At 41.2% G+C, this 15,734-nt stretch overlaps 1 protein-coding gene across 1 annotated transcript in view; it reads left to right on the top strand.

Annotated features, from left to right (window-relative positions):
* ttyh2 (tweety family member 2) overlaps positions 1 to 15,734 on the top strand; it is a 53,370-nt gene that overhangs the window by 34,670 nt on the left and 2,966 nt on the right. Inside the window, exons 6-13 of the mRNA XM_066704457.1 lie at positions 2,835 to 2,907; positions 7,737 to 7,806; positions 7,975 to 8,030; positions 8,850 to 8,942; positions 9,051 to 9,143; positions 9,424 to 9,566; positions 9,697 to 9,882; positions 10,079 to 10,157. Coding sequence (XP_066560554.1) covers positions 2,835 to 2,907; positions 7,737 to 7,806; positions 7,975 to 8,030; positions 8,850 to 8,942; positions 9,051 to 9,143; positions 9,424 to 9,566; positions 9,697 to 9,882; positions 10,079 to 10,157 — 793 coding nt within the window. The remainder of the gene's footprint in view (positions 1 to 2,834; positions 2,908 to 7,736; positions 7,807 to 7,974; positions 8,031 to 8,849; positions 8,943 to 9,050; positions 9,144 to 9,423; positions 9,567 to 9,696; positions 9,883 to 10,078; positions 10,158 to 15,734) is intronic.

The raw sequence follows: 15,734 nt of genomic DNA, 5'->3' as shown, positions 1-15,734 counted from the left end.
AAATAAATTACAGTGTTGGGGGTCATTACTGATAAAAAGTATAATATTAGTCATTATTCATTTATTGAGGAAAAAAGTAATTTTAGTCTAACATATTAGTTCATTCAAAATGTAGTGAGTTATATTACACATTGAATTACCTGCTACATTCCTTCATCTTACCCTGCGAAACAAAATGACTAATCTCCATAAAAAGTAAACTGCCAGTAGTCTGCTCAATAATTTTATATACTGGTAACAAAATCATAGGATTGACTTACACAAAGAGTTTAAATAAAATGTGTTACAGGTCATTTCAAGTGATAGACCTTCATCATCTGTAAGTTAGACCTTTAACCTCAAATGTGAGAGAACGAGTTTAAATGTTTTTTATTTTTTATTTTATTCAGACGTCTCAATAGATATGTTTATTTTTAATCATAAAAGCTCATAGCTTTTTTATTACAAATTAAACCATGGGATTAATCCAAACATTTGAATGTTGCAACACCGCTTTGAAATCGGTAAGCATGTGTCATCATTGACTTTGGCTCGGGTAACTTTTTTTGTTTTTAGCTCCGTTCTCTCGCTTCTCTCAGTAGATCAGTTTATTTATTATAACCGTAAACGCTGATAGCTTTTTAATTACAAATTAAAGCATGGTTACAAGGATTAATTCAAACATTTGCATGTTACAACACAGCTCTTGAAATAGGTAAGCGTGTGACGTTATTAACATCGGGTTGTGTGGTGGAAAAACGCCACACCTTGCCAACTCGGATAGGTTCCGGCTTGATTCAGGATCGGGTCAGTTGTGTCAGTGGAAAAGGGGCATTGTGTAACTGATCCAGGAAGGCCTACATTATATATCAGAATTATATTTTAAAGGTGAATATTGACAAAATCACCTGAGTCACCTGTGAACCAAGCACAAATTTTAGGCCTACAGCTTGACACTCGGCCGCAGTCACCAGTGAAACGGATCTATAAAGTGACCAGCATGGGCTGTGGTGGCTAAGCACCTCACACGGTCTTTGCACATCTGCTTTAGCACCTAATGAGCAGAGGGGAGGGGCAGCACAGAGTTATTACCGCTCAGATCATATCTCACAAAATGGAGAAACGGATGATTTAAAAATAATCAGTTGGCCTGCCTGGCTTGTCTGTTAGTCATGAGCGAGCCATAGATTAACATCCCGGACATCTGCTGTGAATGAGGAGCCTTGTCTTTAATAAGGGATGGGGCTTTTGACAAAATGGCATGGTGCCTAGTATCACAAGTAGCTGCTCCGATTTGATTTTCATGTATAAACCCATTTCAGTCTTCTCGAGGTGGAGAGCGAAACCCAAGGTGCTGCTCACTTCACACGGATGTCAGTTTTGATTCACAAAGTGGTGCGGCTGTCATGTAGCTCTTATTTTTCACCTCCCTGCCTGCGTTGTGTAATCTTTTGATCGTTCGCATTGTTGGCGTGCGCAGAGTCAGTCACCCTGACGCTCAGCAGCGGCGGCGCGGGAGGCATCATGTCGGCCCCAGCAGAGCTTTAAGGGGATTGTGCGGAGCATTGCTGACACTGTGACAGCAAGGTGGATGTGTATGCAAGTTGCTGAAGAGATTCTGGGAATGGGATCAGCCTGTGAACCTCACTGCTGGAGAGAGTGCTTGGGGGCATGGGGATGGGTGGGGGAGGGGAGGATTGCCTGAGGCAGGTGCGTGTGTCTGGGGTGTTGTTGTTTTTATAAAAAGCAGTGATTCACTGAACTTTGCATTGATTTACACTTAATCCCTGCTTGAGCCCAAAACGACTGCAGTTCACTCAATTTTGCAGCCACAGCACCATGCCAAGTGTTCAATAGTGACTATTGAAAAGGAGCCCCCTCTGTGTGTACATGCAGTACAGTTCAGCTCATTTTGAGTGTAATTGTCAGCTTCACAGATGTTACCCGGGCGATTAAAGCCTTTAAGGCACCAATCATTAACTGCTATTGCAATATACTTGCTCTCCAAGACCTGGATGACTATTGAACCATGGCGGAGTATCAACTGGTGCTGTCATGTTCCTGAAGAGCAGATGACCACAATAGATTGTCCTTCCCATTACTTCTCCTGGGGTCATGAATAACCCAGTCTACATTCCACACATATCCTATTCTTTTACTCTCCTATCTGTACTTTTCTTCTAAGATGTTTTCTCTGCTAATATCAGAGCTTGTCCCTTAAAAGGGTATTGATTCCTTGCCAAGATATGTACTCCGACTAATTATTGAGTAGCTCCAATCCAATTTCTTGGTGCTTTTAGCCAGCAACAGAGTACACTGTGAGAGAACTTGACAGCCTTTTAGCTTCCATCAGGGAAATATTGTTTTAAACTCCTGGCCATGGATATATATTGTAGTCTAATAGTCTGGACCTAGCTAATGATTAAGTCTGTTTTCCATTAGATGGAAGATTCATTTTGGTTTAGTATCTGCATTGTCTGCTCTAGTACATCTTTTTGGAAAAGGAAAACATGAATGTAATAAATAAGTGCCTTATGTGAAAGCTTTCCATACACCTCCAAGGATCACTACAGACCACAGGTTTTGACCCCATGACATCTTTTGATTCCTCCACTACATCCTTGCAACCAGAAGAGAAAAATTTAGTGAAGGAATAATATTAACTGTGACACACAACACTCCTGAAGCTACTTCATTTGATATTTATATGACGGTTGAGGAATCCAGTTCACTTGTCTGTTCCAGTGCTCCCGAAGATTGTCAACCAGCAGAATTTCATACGGCCTAGTGTAGCTCTTCCCAGGCTCCCCAACCCATTTCCTGTTTGTCCTCTGATCTATTGGCTCTTCCTCCAGGATGATGGTGTTTGGGGTGCTGACGTTGATTCTGAGCTGGGCGTCGCTCGGAGCGGACACATCCACAGCTGTCGTGAGTACTGTTTTTTTTTTTTTGTTTTTTGTGTTGCACTTCTACAGAGTTGTGTCTGGGTAATAATCCTCAATAATCTTGAATCAGTCTAAAGGGGAACCTGGACACACTTTAAAGGTGTCTGAGGTCCACAGTCGATGGAGATCAAGACCTCAGCTGGCCAACATCAATAAGGGACTAAGAGGTTAGGCACACCGATCTCCCCGAGAGAGTTGCAGGTTAACCATTGTGTGTGACATTACGGGGCAATTAGCGAATTGCTGATGTGAGCGAGTGCATAACAATTAGAGTGCCCTGGTGTTACTCGGCCGCTCTCCTGTGGGTAGTGCTAAAAGGGGCAGAGTCCCTGATACACCCCCACAGATCCGGCATGTTCAGAGGGGGATAATCTGGCAGGATTTTCACCACTGGACAGCTGTGCTAGTGACGCAGATCAGTCCGAGAGGGAGGGTTGGAACAACTGGCTCCAAGACGCCTGAAAGACAAGCTGGGAAATTATCGAGATCTAATTTCCTCAAGGCTTTTGTGTTGTGCGCTGGTTGAACATCATTTATTATACTCATTACATGATTTTGATGAAGTCTCATTTAACTATTAGTGTCCCATTTTATTTTTGTGGTGTTGTTTTGGAGTTCGTCCTTTTCTGTAATCCTGTTCACTTACCTGATCAGATATCACTCACAGAGAGATTATTATTGTTATACAGTACGTTTTTCTTTTTCTGTTTTTATAGAAGCCTGTGCCGAACAGTTTAAGGGCTGCATCTTGTTAAAATGCAGTTTGGTGTGTTATGTTTAAAGAATAGCCCGATTCCAGTGCCTGGGCTTTGCTCTCACAGTACAATAACAGAGTATGATGTCAGATTGACTGAGCACGTGGAGGTGATAATGCAGCTGTCTATGGCAATGTGGTTTTGTGACTATCAAACAGCACGAGGTCTAACCGTTTGGAGACGCAGGTCAATACAAAGGTCTCAACCTGCCTTGGCATTGACGAAGTAATACATCATAACAAATCACTTTCAATAGAGATGCTCAGTGTAAAACAGACTTAAAAGGAAAGAAGAAAATAAAGCTTATATAGTAAATCTAAAAGCACCACTGCAGGGCAATCTTTTAAACAATGAACTTGTTTGTCATCTCTTGTGGTGAGGCCACTTGTATATTAATGTGATTGATTAATTGATTATCTCATTTGGCAACTCACGATGAAAGCCAATGTGGATTTTATTGAATAAGGGAGCACATTTTGCCATGAGGATTGAACTTGCATAGGCGTTCTGTCTGTACTTTTCATCAGCTCTGAATTAGAATCTGTGGTGGACAGATAATTGTGAAACAATATCTTGGTTTCAAGAATCAATTTCCTATAGCTGTTTGTGAAATGAATGACAATGGTTTAAAAACATAAACAAAAAGAACATGCCTGTTTATTAAAAGAAGGCAATTTTCTATTCCTTTCATCTGTTGTACATTTCTACAGCACTCGATTGCAGACTGACTCATTGACTACTCTGTCTCTCTCCGCACCAGACAGAAAACATTAAGAGTCTTTGTCTGCAATTTCATTGTGGCAGTCCAGGTGCTTTGAAATCACCTCATTTATTGTATTCCCCCCACCCCCTCCAGGGGATCAAACAGGGAATGAAATGAATCTGCTTTGTATTGCTCTGATAGCAATGTGAGCTTGATAAATGGAATTGCAGACAGGGATGGAGATCAAGTCCCAGAATCCCTTGCTCCAATCCAGTTAGCATATCCAGGGGTCAAAGTTCATAGCCATCTGGATCAGGAGGGGTCAAGGGGCAGTTGTGCTCTATAAGTAGATTACCCTGAATTCCACAACCCTTACAGCTGGGGCCTCCCGGAATTATTGATTTATTTAAGATCCTCTGAGAAAACCTGACGAAGACACTCGCTGGCAAAATAATATTAAATAATTGATGAGCATGATGAAGCAGCTTTCGTAATGCTTTATGTAATCCATTGTAACGGGCAGGGTCATTGTAGGAGAGAGATCAGAGGACTGTATCCTGAAATGGTTAGAATAATTTGATTTGAAAATATTTGCAAGGGCTGTGTGAGGTTGGAATAGGCCCTTGTAACATACACATTCGTCAATCCATGTGCTACCAAAGGGTATTTATCCCTTTGTTTTCATCTTTGCAGTAATCAACGCATTGTAGAGGTGCCTGGATACCATTTTTGTGTGTGCTTAGTACTACAAAGGAATGGCTTTTGTGGTTGGGCACTGTGTACTGTTTCTTCAAACAAAAACACATTTTGGCATGAGTAATGTAGTACACCATGGCAAGCATTCCTTCTTGTTTTTCAGGCCTATGATAATTTAGCCTTCTTTCATTAAGGTGGCCAGAACATAACCACAATTTTGTGTGGCTGGCTTTACTATGCTTTCAAAAAGTGTGGCCTCTTAACTGTGTTTAAGGGGCACTAACCTTTTAGATGAACAAATCCCCAAATGGACGGCACAGTGTGAAAAAATATCTGCCACTCAATTGTGCCAGAGAATAAATGCTCTTAGCCTTTACTGTCTTGATAATTGCTTATGCATGCACATAAACCGCTATCCACACACCAATTACATTACATGGACAGTTTGTATGGTTTGTAGCAGTTGGCAAAGCTGATTATAAGCCTTGTAATGGTTAGGGATGGAGGTGGGCTCCGACATGACATTCTTGCCACAAGGTCGGAAAACCTTTCAGCTGTAGATATAAAACAGGTCTGCTTATTGCGCCAACACCCTCTGTGACATGAGGCATCTTTACACAGGGTAATGGACGGTAATCGGCCGGGAAAAAATGGCTGCTCTGCAGTATGTTTTGCTTGTCGACCTCATCAATAATTGTTAGTGTCCTTTGTCATATCATAATGATGCTTCATGTACAGCTGAAATTTGGTAAAGTAGCCCTTTGGTATTAGACTGTTTGCTAATGAAGCAATGGTACGTGGATGGGGATCAAGTAAATAAATTTGGCTCAAGCAAGGATGGGTTTGCCAGTTTTTTTTTTTTTTGCCAAATGTTTGAACAAATGGCACATTTGATTTTTAAGATTAGTCTTATGTTTAGTGTTTTTTAGGATTTGCATTCCTCTGAAAATAACCAGCCTGCCTGGGGGGGCATCTTAAGGGTCGCATGCCTTCCTTTGACGATGATCGTGTACAAACTTTTAAGTGAATTTAATTTAGCAATAAACCCCACTTTCTGCAAGCCATTGCTATGGCCTGGGAGAGACTGAAACGTCACACATGGCTTCTGAGATGTACATCTCTGGCCCCTCTGTTTCTCGCACTGTTCCCGGAGCTACACAGCACGGCTCTAGTATGAACAGAGGATGGACGCACTGCAGACTGATAATGCCCCAGTCTTGTCGGCGCCTGGCTTTGAGGCTAAGTGTGAAGGCTTTTACCACACGGACCCCTAGAGAGGCCCAGAATTATACATATATATGAGCATTTTTAGAACGTAATTAAAAAAAATACTGGTTTCTTCTCCATGCTGGGCATGTAGCTGGTGTGCAGCTTGGCTTCCCATCTCGCTGAATAACCATGAATCATGTACCTGCCACTGTGAATTTCCAATGGTAAAACTAATGGTTTGTTTTTGCACCAATCCCATTTCAAACTTCCCCCCAGGAATAGTAAAGCACTCTGCGATGAATAAACAAACACTTTCTGACCTTGGTTAATGCAGTTATTGAGATTCTTTGTATTAAAATCCAATTGGAACAGATGTAAGCAAGTGGAATTTAAAATATCCTTGAGATGTTGTACACTCTTTAACAACCCTAGTTAAAGTAAAGACTTGCAGTTAGCTGAACTAACAACATATTAACCACAGGAAACATAAGCATTCAGTCAGAATGCATGTAATGCAGATATTGATTACCAAAATTTCCCAATTTTTTGAATATTTTAAAATATATTTTTGTCTGCATTTATTTTATGGGTTGAAAAATAAATGGTGAGGTTAATTTCTACAAGATATTTTCAACAAATAAAATAAATCTGCATTACAAAAACAAAAAACATTTTTTTTTTAAATTTTGACATAAAATTCTAAGGATCACACATCTAATATATATTACATATATGGACAGTTACGGATAATTCTTCAGTATACTGCCATACTTAAGCACTGTGCACTTGTGGCCTATGTAGGATACAGTCTTGGCCTACCCAATTCATTCATGTTCACAATATGCCTTTGTGATTTAACATCACGATTACATGTCTTTTTGCGATCCCCAATATGTTCTGTGGATTTTCAGCTCTGAGAGTTCAAACCTGAATTTAAAATGTGAAAGCGGTAAACGACCTTTCGTTCCTCGCAGCTGCAGGCCCGGGTTAATAAAGACAAAGTGAATATCCACCACGGGCTTGGAGTGCTGCTCCTAAATTATATTAGCCTTTCTGCTGTAGGAAGGAATCAATTTCGTCTTCTCTTTGCATCTTGTCTGTGCGTGTGTGTAATGTGCCATCCAGTGTCAGTCGAGCATACGTCTCCTGTCTTCCTAAGGGGCTGATATTTCCAGACATATACACCCCTATAGCCGGGTATTATGTGGAGTGCAATAAATAAGTGAAATTCTTTACTCGGCGCAGCCTGCCTTCAGTAACAGGCATTTTGCAGATTTGGGGCAGCTTTTTGTGCAATAGTGTTTTGTATTTTGTTTATTTTTAAACCTAAGCACCTTTTACCATGCAAAAGCACTCTGCTCAGGACCTCATCTCGTGGGCACCAGCTTGCGTTATTTCCATTGACAATGTGCTAGAATCTTCTCTCACATCCTTCCTCTTTCTCCTCAGGGTACCAGTGACTTCTGCGTGGCCCCCGACAAGTTCATCATGAACCTCACCAAGAATGAAATCAGCGCAGGTAGGCTCGTTCCACGCAAGCCTTCGATATTTGCAATAATGAGAAGAATGAGCTCTAGTTGTGTTGTCACGGCAGCGACAGGTGATCACATTGAGGATCTGGACAGTCGTGTTGTGAGAGATCAGTGTTGTAACCTAAGCGTTCCTGTTGTCTCTTCCTGTTTTGTAGATATCGTGCACTACTACCTGTACTGCAGTCAGAGTATGCCGAACCCGTTCCAGCAGGTATGGTGCACAATCGTCCAAAGCCTCCCTTTTGGGACAGAGGGACGGCTTTAGTAAGGTCTCACCATAATGAAAGGTTTTTAGTTCAAGATTAAAAAGCGTGTCTCCCTGCACTTCACATCTTATTATGCTTCATGATCAATAATGCAATACTGTGTAGTGAGGCGTTCTGTGATATTGAGGGCCTCTTTGCAAATCGCAGCCCATGCCTTCAACTTACCCAGCTTCTGGGAGGCCGTTTTTCATGACCGATGCCCTGCGATGGCAAAGTGTCTTTGGCATCCTAACACAGTGCCCTGCATTAACCAGCTGCAGAGGTCTTCGTCCATCAGTGTAATCACTAAAGTAATTATACAGGAGCAGTTTAATTGCCTGGTGGTTTATAAATGGATGTGCAACACCAATTCATCTCTGATTTCAGTGATTTGCATTTTATTCTCCCACTTGGCCAGCCATTTAATGGAGTCTGCTTGATCAAAACAAACACATGCAGGACTTCCTCCGTTTGAAGGTCATCTTTCGGGAGAATCCGGAATATCGGCAAGTTCGGCCCTTTTGAGTGGCTATAAGGTGCACACGGTCAAAATCAGCATTTTTTTTCCCCATTTAGATCATGTATGTTATGGGAACCATCAGGCATTTGCTGGCATCCGTACAGTAGTACAGGAGGGGAAGTTGCCTTTCTGTAGGAGTTTGTTACTGGTGTTCCTGGAAGTTCTTGAGAGCCGTGTGTGGTTATGGTGGAGGATGCTGCCACCTGCTGGGGATATGTTATATTGATGGTCTCATCACAGAGTCCCATATTCTATTGCTCTGTAGGCATTGACAGTTTTCCAGAGGTCCCTGACCACCATGCAGATCCAGATCCAGGGGCTGCTCCAGTTTGCCGTGCCCATATTCCCCACCGCGGAGGTAAATCCAATGGCGTACTCTGTCATAACACATGCATATTAATAGTGCAAGAAGCAGTGTGTGCCCCCACCCCCTCATTAATCCCCCACTTGTCTGTGTGCTCCACAGAGGGATCTGCTGGGGATTCAGCACGTGTTGAACTCGTCCGAGTCCAGCCTTCACCAGCTGACCGCCCTCCTCGACTGTCGTGGGCTGCACAAGGTGAGACACCTCTCACTCTTTGTGTGTGAGACCGGTTGCGTTTAAAACCTCAGGAAATCGGTACAGGTTGCGTTGTCAGGGGCTTTGTTCCCCTGTGTTGAGCTTGCAGGTTAAGGGTCAAGGGTCAAGAGTAACATCAAGGGAATACAGATCCATGCAATTGTTTTTCCATCTTCGACATTCTTTTCCTGGATTTTCCTGTGCTTCACTCCTGTGCTGCCGTTCTCTCCAAATGACCGTATTGGTATAATGATGCTCTTGTGCGTCTGGGTTTTGGCAGGACTACCTGGACGCCCTGGTTGGCGTGTGCTACGACGGAGTGGAAGGCCTCCTCTATCTCAGCCTTTTCTCTCTCCTGGCGGCCGCTGCTTTCTGCGCCATGCTGTGCGCCATCCCTCGTGCCTGGAGACACTTCGCCAACCGGTGAGCATCCCCTCAAGGCAGGGCCCTAATGGGAATAGCCAGCATTACATCATGCCAATCTAGCTGATATTTGTGTTTGCCAGAATGTGGGTGAATAGTTGCCTTTCCTGCTTCTTTTGCACCCCCCCAGGGACCGGGATTACGATGACATCGACGAGGAAGACCCTTTCAACCCCCAGGCGAGGCGCATCGCGGCCCACAATCCTGTCCGAGGCCAGATGCACAGTTTCTGCAGCTACAGCAGCAGCATGGGCAGCCAAAGCAGCCTGCACCCCCCCGCACAGGCCGTCTCCAACGCCCCCGTCTCGGAGTACATGTGAGAACCCGTCTTGTCCATGTGAACGCAACTCTTTTGGGTTTCCAGAACCGCAGTGAAAAGGGATTGTAGGTTAGTTTGTAGGTTAGTTCTGAATCATCGTTTGCAGTAAAGAAAGGTCCGTGTTTGAGTAATGATTAGGGTGGTACGGTCCATTCACACAAAAATAAAAACTTGTCTCTGTCTCTTTCTGCAGGAACCAATCGGTGCTGTTCGGAGGCAACCCTCGCTATGAGAACGTGCCGCTGATTGGTCGAGGATCGCCGCCCCCCTCGGTGCGTTGGGCCCCGGAGGCCAAGTCCTTCTTGTGATCAAACTGACTGGTGTAAACAACGTGTTCAAACTTAAACTAGATAGTCAGAACACAACAGAATTACACACAAAAATGAAGACATTTAAAACGCATCTTGTATCAGATAAATCCTAAATTAAGACGCAACGCTGTCATTGGAACTTATTGTATTACTTATTATAATGTAGTATATTTAATCTACTCTTATTGTTGTTTTTTTAAATTCTTTGTACAAATTTATTAATATAATTTTCATTTTCAAGCAATATATTTCAAAAAGGATGGAATGATCTTAATTATCACACAGAACTCCCCAAATACGTTTTGTATCTTCAAATATGATTAATTCAATCTTTTTTGTCAAATATGCCACCTTGGGCCTAAAGAGACTAGGAGCTGACTATTCATTGATAAAATGGAACAAAAAGATGATTTAACAGATAATGTTTACCCAGATAAATGGAAATATGTACAATTTTAATACTAACAACACTGCACAGCCCAACATCGTATGTTTTAGAAATAATAGCATATTTTCACATATGGTATATATTTATGACCTCTAAGCTGGTCAGTTCTATACATACTCGTTTGATGAACGTGCTAGAACTAGGTAACAGTTCCTACATGTATTTTGATAAGGTCAGTGGATTTCAAATCGGTCCTGGAGTACCCCCTGCCCTGTTGGTTTTTGATCCAACCGACATCTTAATTACTTAATTGAATGGTATATTGCCTTGTTAGGTCAATTAAGGATTCAATTAAACAGTTAAGACCTCGGTTGGAACAAAAAACTGCAGTGCAGGGGGCACTCCAGGACCGGTTTGAAAACCACTGGATTAGGTCAACATGTACAGATATGTTATGCAGATTCGTGCCTTTTTCAACACCATTATGAAAAAAATATATATATCTTGTTATGAAGTATCGAAGGAAACTCAGTCAGGAAAGGGCTTCCGATTTTAATTTCTGATAAGCCTGACTCTAGGAGGTTTTGATTAATCTTTAATGAACACAGCCGAGCCCACAAATAATCAGGGAATCGCACATAAATTAGAATAAACCCATTTAATGCCGCAATAAAGACGAACGCCTAGTAAATGAGCTCATTAGTCCCCTTGAACATGGCGTCCCATTTGGAAAGAAGGGCTTCCGTTACGGCCTTCATTCGGTGCTCGTATTTAATTCACCTCCTAGGGCACATTTGATTGTGCCATTACAAAAAAAATCTTTCAATCCACATAAGCGCTAGCTTGTGTTCTACATTTATACAGTTTTCATCAAATGAAACCTTTGTAATAGCTGCTGGGCTTTGTGAAATTCACCAGGATAAAGAGGCAATTATCGTGCCGATTGCTCGCTTGTTTGAATATATAAAAAGTATAGGGCTGATCCCTTAAGTTTCTTTTCCCAAATGTCTTCACTTTGTAGTTGGCCACTGCCCCACTGGGCTGCTGTTCTGGGAATTATAATTATCGTGGATGTTAGATTTAGATACAATCGATTTTTAAAGCCATATCAATTTAAAATGTGTTGTACAAAATAGATTTTCAACCTTGGTGCTTATGGTGCTCTTCAAAGGACAGTGTACAACATCTACGTTTCTTTATCTGATTTTGTTTCATTTAAAAATATACATTTGTAGCAAACATCTTATTGATTATTTTATCTGCCTTTCCAATTAAATCCGCTGAAATTAACTGATACTGAAAATCACATCTGCTGGTGTGAATGTGAGGACAGTAGGCGGAGAACAATAGCAGTGCTTCATAGGAGTCACTGAGAATACTGGCATAATGCACCTCCTTCCCCACCTCACTGCCTTACACTCGGCGTAAGGATGCCTTGTCAGAAGCAGAACTCGTGCATGACGCTCAGATATACAGCAAATAAGAAATTAAATCGCAGGACAATCCTGCTCACACTGACTCCTGGTTCAGGAACCACGGCCAATCAGATATCACAGTCAAGTGAGATTATACAATCATACAATCATGAGAAAAGAGTATATTATATTTTGAATACCAATAATATTGTATTTTAACATTCTGTATTCCTTTCTGTTGTATATGCCTACCTTATATTTAGAAAAATACTAAGTAATATTTAAAAAATATTATGCAAAATGTATTTATGATTTAGGTTTATATATAAAAGTTGGTAGGATTTTTCCAAATGCCACTTCCAAAGATGATACAAATTAATGATAAAGACAATATAAGAGTGACCTGTTCGAGACATCATAGTTTTCAAAGATGCCTCTGGAGAGGGAATGAGATGATGATGAGGAGGAGGAGGCGGATGAAGGCTTCTGGCATGTGCAAAATTTGATATCGCTCCAACTTCTGAATAGGGGCCTTCTTTTGAAATATGAAGTGAATTCTCCAGAATCTTCTTTTCCTTCTCACCCCATCTCAACCCACAACCCACCTCTCTTCCTCCCCTTGCCAAGCTGTTATATTTTCAGCTAATAGCTTCTTTTTATTTGTTTGTTTGTTTGTTTGTTCGTTGTTTTGTTTTTATTTTGACTTTTTTTGGAGCTAAACTCTCAGCCATTTAACAAAAGAGTAAGTTTCTTTTGCTTCTCTGGATTTCTTTGTCTCACTAAATGCACCATTTTCTTGTTCTTCTTTTTCTTTGTAATATCATTTACTTATTTAGAGTGGGGGAGGGGTCACTTTTCAGAGATTGCATATCCATCACCATTCACTCCATCGTGCGGTGCTGTCATTGTGATGCCTCATTTGGCTGCATGGTTTTGCTTCATCTGATATTTTCTTTTCTTTTTTCAATTATATATTTTTTCCATTTACGCAATTTCATTTAAATATTATCTTTTAATCTGGGGCTGGGGAGGGGATTTGTTTCCTTAGAGAATGATGAAATATTTTTAAATGACCATCCAGTAAAGGACTAGAACATCAGTTTAGTCCTATAGTCCAGAGATCGCTGGTTCAAATCTGGACTATACAGTGAGGGGGGAAAAAAGTATTTGATCCCCTGCTGATTTTGTACGTTTGCCCACTGACAAAGAAATGATCAGTCTATAATTTTAATGGTAGGTGTATTTTAACACTGAGAGACAGAATAACAAAAAAATCCAGAAAAACTTTTTGGTCTCATCTGACCACAACACTTTCACCCAGTTCTCCTCTGAATTATTCAGATGTTCATTGGCAAACTTCAGACGGGCCTGTACATGTGCTTTCTTGAGCAGGGGGACCTTGCGGGCACTGCAGGATTTCAGTCCTTCACGGCGTAGTGTGTTACCAATTGTTTTCTTGGTGACTATGGTCCCAGCTGCCTTGAGATCATTAACAAGATCCTCCCGTGTAGTTCTGGGCTGATTCCTCACCGTTCTCATGATCATTGAAACTCCACGAGGTGAGATCTTGCATGGAGCCCCAGACCGAGGGAGACTGACAGTTATTTTGTGTTTCTTCCATTTGCGAATAATCGCACCAACTGTTGTCACCTTCTCACCAAGCTGCTTGGCGATGGTCTTGTAGCCCATTCCAGCCTTGTGTAGGTCTACAATCTTGTCCCTGACATCCTTGGACAGCTCTTTGGTCTTGGCCATGGTGGAGAGTTTGGAATCTGATTGATTGATTGCTTCTGTGGACAGGTGTCTTTTATACAGGTAACGAGCTGAGATTAGGAGCACTCCCTTTAAGAGAGTGCTCGTAATCTCAGCTCGTTACCTGTATAAAAGACACCTGGGAGCCAGAAATCTTGCTGATTGATAGGGGATCAAATACTTATTTCTCTCCTTAACATGCAAATCAATTTATAACTTTTTTGAAATGAGTTTTTCTGGATTTTTTGCTGTTATTCTGTCTCTCACTGTTAAAATACACCTACCATTAAAATTATAGACTGATCATTTCTTTGTCAGTGGGCAAACGTACAAAATCAGCAGGGGGATCAGATACTTTTTTCCCTCACTGTATCTTCAGACGAGTATGACTGGGATTCCCCAAAGGACAATATGTATATCTGGTGGACTTAAACATAGCCAAGATTGTCAGAAAACCAAAAACTTACCAGTGCTATCAGTGGGAGCTGTGTCAGTCCTCACGTCCGACACCTTAGCTTGAGGCTTCCTTTGTGTGAAGAAGTGCATGGACTGACAGTGCATGTTTCAGACACCATGTGTTTAATAGTAAAGGGATTGAAGCCGTGAACTAAACTTACTAACTGTTGCTGATTTATACAATTTGTGTGTGTGTGTGCAGGGGCTATTTAGTAATTGCCTATTGCAAAATTCTTAATAAATAAATGCATGGATACATAAGTACAATGCATAAAGACTGTGCTGCAGCAGTGATCTCTGATGTAGGACTGACCTGACTGGCTGTGATTTGCATGACCCTGACATTCAACACAATGTTGCTGTACAGCAGTGATCTCCAACCTTAGACCGGAGAGCCCCTGTCCAGCAGGTTTTGGAGGTCACTCTTCTATCACCAATTTCTAAACACCTGGAAGTATTTCATTCTGAACGATTAAGTAGGTGGTTTGGTAAACTCAGTCATTGGAGCAATCGCTTGAATACCTTCAGACTCTCGGGGGCAAGAATTCCCTGGGTTGAGTTGCATAATTGATAAGTAACTCGCATGTGTTCCCAGTATTTAGAAATTGGTGATTTAGGGTGACCAATAAGAGTGGATTGGGGCTCTCCAGGACCAGGGTTGGGCACCCCTGCGGTATAGTATCTGTCATGGGAATTAGGCTTTCTCAGATTTAATTAGATTTATTTAAAAATATAAACATAGGATTGGTGATGTGTTCTGACTTGGTTTATCCAAAACATGTATTTCTGTAAACTAAAAGATTTCAGCTTTTTGTTATTCTAAAAACTTAATGCTAAAAAATATAGTGAGCTCCACTTTCTTCAGAAAGAAAATTCCACCCAATTAATTTGTTCAATATTTACATTAAGATAATTGAATTCTGTTTTTAGGCATTCGTGAGTTATTTCTTGCCTTGAGAGTGAAAGAGCATTAATGCTGGAATAAAATGCATTGTTAGTGGCTTCCCCTGTACTTGCCTTAGGAGCCTTATTTGATTATCATTATTGAGATCAAATAACACTATGTACCATTCACTTCATTCAAGTTTAAATTAATAAGTAAATCATCACAATCTGTTTGCTGCATTGTGCCCGGCGGACAGGACATTATTTGTTCTGGCTGAATTATCTAAACCAATTGGAGGGAACACAGAAGGAATTTCCATCTTGAACATTGTGGTTTCGAATAATTAATACAAAGCAAGTTTTATCCCAGCCTTTGGAACGTTTGTTTTCCAGATGAATATGAGGGGGGGGGGGTATGTTTCTTGTATTTTTAGCTAAAACAAACCTAAAATAACATTTTGATTGCCTAAAATAGACTTGTCTTGTCAGGTTTAGGTATTTAAATGTGACTCGTGGATGAGAACATTCAGATAATACAAAAATAAAGGCTTCAGACTCTAGACACTCCTGACACTTTACAGATCCAAAGGTGTGAAAATATTGCTTTAAGCCTCCCCATTTGCAATAATGACACCCTATAGG

The sequence above is a fragment of the Amia ocellicauda genome, chromosome 5 (assembly GCF_036373705.1).
Source record: "Amia ocellicauda isolate fAmiCal2 chromosome 5, fAmiCal2.hap1, whole genome shotgun sequence".
Lineage (NCBI taxonomy): Eukaryota > Metazoa > Chordata > Actinopteri > Amiiformes > Amiidae > Amia > Amia ocellicauda.
This window is presented reverse-complemented; position numbering and strand designations above follow the sequence as displayed.